This window comes from Trichechus manatus, unplaced genomic scaffold (genome assembly GCF_000243295.1).
Source record: "Trichechus manatus latirostris isolate Lorelei unplaced genomic scaffold, TriManLat1.0 scaffold00040, whole genome shotgun sequence".
NCBI lineage: Eukaryota > Metazoa > Chordata > Mammalia > Sirenia > Trichechidae > Trichechus > Trichechus manatus.
The window spans coordinates 18,401,412-18,408,257 of NW_004443976.1; the positions used below are offsets into that span (position 1 = coordinate 18,401,412).

The 6,846-nt window shown below is 51.1% G+C and overlaps 1 protein-coding gene across 1 annotated transcript in view; it reads right to left on the reverse strand.

Moving 5' to 3' along the window:
• The window catches only part of RPH3AL (rabphilin 3A like (without C2 domains)), a 133,076-nt gene that overhangs the window by 27,056 nt on the left and 99,174 nt on the right, over positions 1 to 6,846 (reverse strand). The window contains exon 5 of the mRNA XM_004376261.2: positions 6,192 to 6,366. Within this exon, the coding sequence (XP_004376318.2) occupies positions 6,192 to 6,366 (175 nt within the window). The remainder of the gene's footprint in view (positions 1 to 6,191; positions 6,367 to 6,846) is intronic.

Genomic DNA, 6,846 nt, shown 5'->3' on the forward strand with positions numbered 1-6,846 from the left:
AACATATAGGAAAATCACACAGTACCAGGAATCATGGCCCAGCCAAACTGATACACACATTTTCTGGGGGACAGAATTCAAACCATGACAGTCTTCTCCTGGAAGGAAATCTAATTACACTAGCTCCAGTTACTAAATAAACCTTATTTTCCCACTGAGTTGTAAAGTCACCTGTGTTTAGCTGCTATATCTTCTCAGGTCTATACTTTCTCCATTCTGTTCTGCTTATCTATTTATTCTATAAATAAATAAATATTCTATTCTATTTATTTGGTACCAATACAGTACTGTTTTTCTTGAGTACAGTAACTTTATAGTAAGCTTTAACATCTGGTCAGGCAATTCCCCTCTACCCTTCCTATTCTTTTCTAAAAAGCATTTTGTTAAGCTATTCTCTAACTTCCCTATGAACTTGTTTTCTATTGAGACACAATTCATATAACATAAAATTCACCCTTTGAAAGTACATAACTCAGTGCTTTTTAGTATACTCATATGTTGTGCAACCATCACCACTACCCAATTCCAGAACGTTTTCATCATCTCAGAAAGAAACCCACGTCCATTAGCTATCACTCCCCATTCCCTCTTCCCCCAGCCCCTGAAAAATCACGAGTATACTTTCTGTCTCTATGAATTTGCCTACTCTGGTATTTCATATAAAAGGAATCATACAATATATGGTCTTCTGTGCCTGGTTTCCTTCACTTAGCATAACATTTTCAAAGTTCATCCACGTTGTAGCATGTATCAGTACTCTGCAATATTGTCTGCAGTGCCAAAAACCTGGAAACAATCTGAATGTCCATCAACAGGTGACTAATTAAATCACGGTACACTATATTATGGGACTTTATTCAGTCATTAAAAAGAATAAAGTAAAATCTATATTCATCGACCTGGAGGGATGCCCATGATATTCTTTTAAGCCAAAAAACAAGTTGCAGAGTAACGAGTCTAAGAGTGTATTTTTGTTGCTGCTGCTGTTTAAAACAAAAGCAAGGAAAAAAGAACTCATGTCATACCTAGGTCTGTAGGGAGAATGAAAAAGGGGTTTGGAGATGGTGGAGAGTAGGAGAGATTTTTATTTTTCACACATTTTTGAATTGTAATTAAAAATTAACAAAGAAAATTTAAAGAAGGGAGAAAAACAACCTGCCTCGGAAACTTCAGTATGTTTTACTTGATTGTTCTGTGGATTACAAAGTTCATGGCTCATATTTTTTGATTACCCTTCCTCTTCCAACAGGGCATGAGAAAGAAAATGGAGTGGGCTGGGAGAGGTGAGGAGGTGTCAGGAGTCATAGACGCCCAAGCCCAAGGGCTGAGAGAGAGAGAGAGAGAGAGAGAGAGAGAGAGAGAGAGAGAGAGAGAGATGGAGGAATGGGGCTGGGGATAAAGGATACAAGGAGAGCTTCATGGATGAGAACCAGCATAAAGCCAATTCCCAGAAGGTGGAGATCAATTTTATCCCTGTGTTCCCACTTCTCCATTATTTTTGACACTAGTCACCCACACAGCATTCTCTCTCCTTGTCCCTAGGCACCCAGGGCTAGGTCACAAAGGCGTAGCGAGGAGGGGCGGAGGCGGCACTTGCCCCCGGGTGCCAAGTCCAAGGGGGCGCAAGATGAGGTGTGGAATGACATTCTGAGGTGCCACAAATATGAAAGGTGCCTGACTGAGGCGACCGGACAAGAAGGGGGAAGGGGTTTCTGCTGACATGTCGCCACTATCAACGTCTACTCACCTTGACACTGAGGGGGGATGTAACTTAGAGACTGCCCCGGGCACTCATTACCCTTGCTAAGCCTCTGCTAGAAAGACCTTACACATTCAGAGGACACGGTGCTTGGGTTCATTAATTCACTGGAACAACTTACAGAACTTAAGGAAGATGTTATACTTATGACCACCAGTTTCAGTACAGTAAAAGGATATCCATCAGGATCATCGTAAGGATTAGACGAGGTCTGAGAGGGTTCCCAGTGCATGTCACCCTCCCTTTGCTGACCAGGAAGCTCCCTGAGCCTTAGCGTGCCGTGCTTTCATTGGCCAGTTCTGCGTGACAGGCTAAACCATGCCTCCTGAGGCTAGTTGATATTGGCCTTCCAGGTGAGTCTTTTCTGGTCTGGCCAGCCCCACTCACCAACACAAATCCTTAGGTGTGGTCTGGAAGTCCCAGACCAAGGCACCTCAATAACTCCAATGGTTATTTTTCTGGAGCCAAGGACTTAGGGTAAAACTGGTCCTTTACCCCAAAGAGGGTCAGAGGGTCGGCCAGGAGAGAAGCTGAGAGCAAGTGAGCTGGTGCTGGGATCAGCTTGCCTGCTAGTGAGCACGGACTGGGGGACAGAAGGGGTGCTGGCCATGGGTTCCCCAGAAGCAGGGGCCTAGGAGCAGAGCCACTCATGAGAGCAGGGCTGTTTCCAGCCTTCAAGAGTCTCCTGGGGCTTTCCAGAAAACCCCTGGCCTGCAGGGGCCTGTAGCCTCAATGAACACCCCTCCACAGGCCTTTCAAACGTCCGTCCTGGAGCAGATGGGTGGTTCATTCATTCATTCTTCCTGTTCTTTCATCCAATAAGCATGTATGGAGGGCCTCTCTGTGATACGTGCTGAGATGCGGCCTGTTCAGGACGCACATGGCCCCGCCCACATGAGGCTCCCAGTGTCGTGGGGTGAGGCGGAACGAAGGTATGGCAGACGGAGCGCGTGCTCTGGGTGCCGCTTAAGGAGGGGCGCTAACGAGCAGTTTCTACCGGCCATCGCAGTTCCCACGGCCAGCTGTGAGAGATCACTCAGCGATTTAAAACTAATTGCCAAAGGGGCATTTTCCATAGATAGGCCCCTGGGTGTGGACTCCCATGGGTGCTAGTCACTCTGTTTCCACCTGGCCTCTGCTTGGTTTGGGCAGCCCTGACCCCAGCCTGGCACCCCTGAGGGTGGGCTCGGGGATGGAGAGAGGGAGTCACTCTCGGAGCTGGAGAAGCACCTGGAGAGTCCCTCGAGTCCAGTCGGCAGTGGACAGAAACGACTCAACGTCTTCCCCTGAGCCAGACTCAAGGGCTGCGTGCTGGAGCCCACGGCTGGGAGGAGAGCAGCCTGACGGGGAGACATAACAAAGGCAGCTGGGGTTGGGGAAGGCTCCCCAGGGGCGGCGGGTGTGGCTGAGCCCTCCCCAGGGGCAGCAGGCACGGCCTTCACTGTGAGGCCATGTGGATCATCACAGAGAAGGGCTGGCACGCGGCAGACCACCTCCCTCGGCCCAGGCTCAGGATGTTTCCAGCTAGCCCACCTTTTGGTTTCACACAAGCATTTAGTGCCCACCCTGGGTATCCCCTGTGAGAAAACAGCCAGGTCTGGGACAGCCAGGGGACCCCAACTCAATCAGAAAGCACAGGTCCTGGCTTCTACACAGGCTAATCAGAGAGTGGACAGCCAAGTCACCCAGGAACAGGCTCGGCAGTAATTAAACAACTGGCCTGTCTGGGGCTTTCCAGAGCCCAGCCTCCTCTATGCAAACCTTGGGCTCCGCAGCATGGAGCCTCTCTGGTTTTCCTCCTGCTTTCCAAGCAATACCTCCTTTATCTCCTCCACCAGCTCTTCTTCCTCCTCCGGACGGTGGGTCTTCCCCAGGCTCAGTCCTGCCCACCTCACCCACCCTCCCGGTGCACCTTCCCCTCTGTGCGGGTGCAGACGCCTCCTGAGCCTCCATAGCCAGCCAGGGGCTTCAGCCTCACTGTCCTGCTGCCGGTGGCTGAGACACATCAGGTCACCTGTCTGGGTCTCCATCTGCCAAGCTGTAAAATGCAAATAATCACAGGGCTATGGTGTGCCTGGCTCTGGGGCTGGCACAGAGCCGGAGTGGAGACCCAGTTCACAGAAGGGAACCCCCATGCTCCCTTAACTGGCCCCAGAGAAAACTCTGTGAATAAATGGTGCTGAGCTCAAGTGAGTGGAGCCACCAGCCTCCTCGCTCACATAATTAAAAGGCCATCTGTGTCTGCAGGGTTAAGGCGGTGGCAGAGGTGCCACTCCTCCCCAGGGATGTGTGTGCTTGTGAGCCACGCTGATGCTGGAGCAGACAGAGCAGCGAGGGCCTCTGGAGGTGGACACTTGGCCCAGGAGCCAGGGCTCGGGCCCCTTGGGGTGGGAGCCAGGCCACAGCTGCTTGCACAAGCCTCAGGGCCCTTCTGCTCAACTCACTCGAGGTAACATTCTAAATCTGATAATGTCCAGTAAAGGAGTCCCTGTGTGGTACAAACAGTTTAGCACTTGACTGCTAACTGAAAGGTTGGAGGTTCAAGTCTACCCAGAGGTGCCTCAGAAGAAAGGCCTGGAAATCTACTTCTGAAAAATCATCCATTGAAAACCCAATGGATCACTGTTCTACTCGGACACACATGGGTCACCACGAGTCAGATTAGACTTGATGGCAATTGGGGTGTGTGTGCGTGTATGTGTGTGTATAACGTCCACCAGCTTCTGTGTCCACTGCCACATCTCTTCCTCCTACCTAAGGGACTGGATGCACCCTGTCAGGGCTCAGGCAAGAGAAAGCCCCAGCTCTGAGGGTGGAAAAGGGACAGAACGAAAGAGAGGGGACACTCCCCCCACCAAATCCCTTGCTCCCCCTGCTGACTCCCTCCCAGGGCTAGCCAGCCACAGAGTCCCCTTCAGGCCAGTGTCCAAGCCAAGCCTGCTCCCCTCCCCACTGCACCTGCCCAAAGCCTCCGCCTGCATTCTGCCCCCGTAGTTCCCACAAATGCTTGTCTGTGGCGGTAATGTCAGGGAATATGAACTCATGAGAATCAGAAGTGCAAACAGAATCCAGGAAAACTGGCAAGGAAAGGCTGCTGCAAAATAACTGAGTGATACTGGAGAAAAAATATCTTCAGGCTAGACACCAAACTGCTAATGCAGGTTATGTCTGGAAAGTGTGATTTACAGGGGATTTTTACCTTCTAAATTATATTGTTTTATAACATTCAAACTTCTGTAATAAACATGTATTACTTTTGTAACAAGAGGGGAAAAAACCCCAAATGATACAAAAATAGTTAGGTGCCCGGTCATAAGCCAAAGACCAAGATGGTGGGAGGCCCTTCAGGAGCGGCTGCCGTGTTGAGTGTCTTGGGTCTCCCTCCTCCAGATGTAAGATGAGCCCCTTATCCCTCTGGTTGCCTCTGTCTCTTGTAAGACTCTTGGATCCTGAGTCTTGGGGCTACTTCAGGGCAGAAGGAGCCAGACCCCAGAGGGCAAGACCTTTTGACTTTTGGTCCCAGCTCTGCTCCACACCTGCTGAGTAAATCTCTCCTGTTCTTTGAGCCCAGGCTACTTATCTATAAAGAAAACCAAACTGGTGGCTGTCGAGTCGATTCTGACTCACAGCAACGCCATAGGACAGGGTAGAACTACGCCATAGGGTTTCCAAGGAGCAGCTGGTGGATTCTGACTGATGATCTTTTGGTTAGCAGCTGAGCTCTTAACCACTGCGCCACCAGGGCTCCCATCTATAAAGAAGGGCTATTAAACACCTGCCCTGTCTACCTCTGGGCCTGCTGGGAGACCAGGAACTTTGAAACTCAAGTCATAAACACTGACATCTCATGCAAACTGTAGAGTGCTGCCTACAACACCAGGCACTGTCATAATGACAAGTGCGACGGCGCTCCCCTTCTGATGGTGGCCACCCGGGACACGCCCACATTAGTGCAGCCACCACAAACACCAAGGGGCACCGGGCACTAAGTCACTTTGCTCATCAGGAACAGGGAAGCCGGGAGTCCTTCCTTGCTGAGACACAAGACAAGCTTGGGGAAGAGATGGTACAGGCCTGCCTTGGAAAGATGCATTGTTATACTTTGCAAAACAACTTCAACCAACATCACATTTCTGCAGAACTCTACAGTGTTGTTCATAGCACCCCCACCCACTAATTAGTGCTTGTTTGTGAATCTGCCCAGATGGACTCTCCCAATGTACCTCTGCACAGAGCAAGCAATCACCACACTGAAGGTCCGAGCTGCCTGCTTGGGTGCAAGTGGGGAACTGAGACCAAAAGGCAGGGACGAAGTAGTAATATGAGCCACACGGAGGTTGTGGCGGGCACGGCCTTGTGCCTGTGGCACTTCCTGGCCGGCGGATGGCCCAAACATTAGGAGCTACCCTGGGAGAGGGCACAGGGGACTTACCTCTCCCTCGGGCCCAGGTGTAGACATGACTGGTCTCAGTGCTTCTGGGCTCTCGCTCGGCTGGCTCCACTGGCATAGGTCGGAAGTGGGGATCATCAGCCCGGCCAGGGGTCTTCAGGGGCAGGATATACTTGGGGAGCCCTTTGTAGAACCAGGCACCCGACCTCTTCCAGACCTAGGAAGAGGGGAGACATCAGCTTAGAGCACAGGATGCAAGGAGCCCTCTGCACTGTGCACTGGCCAGGCCTCCCCTCTTGTTGCCTGTCCTGTCCTCCCTTCCCATGATGGGAGATGGGAGAGCAAAGAAGCTAAGAACCAAACGTGATGAGAATTCTGCCTCTGCCCTCCCTGCCATGGCTGGGATACCTTCCCAGGACTCAGGACACCGGGGAGCCAAGTTCCATGAACTTCCACACCTACTTTAAAGACAACCCCACGTTCTCTCGTCTCTCGAGAACAGAGGTTTCATTTGGGTAACGTGTGCAAAGCACTCATACAGGCCCTGGCCCATTGGAAATGCTTATTAAAACTGTCCACTGCTACCACTTTTGGTCTCTAAAACTCAGAACCCTAGAGATTGCCTAGTCAAACACCCTGCACACCCCAAGTCCCTGTCCGAGAGCTCTAGTGATGGGGATCCCCCAAGCCACAAAGC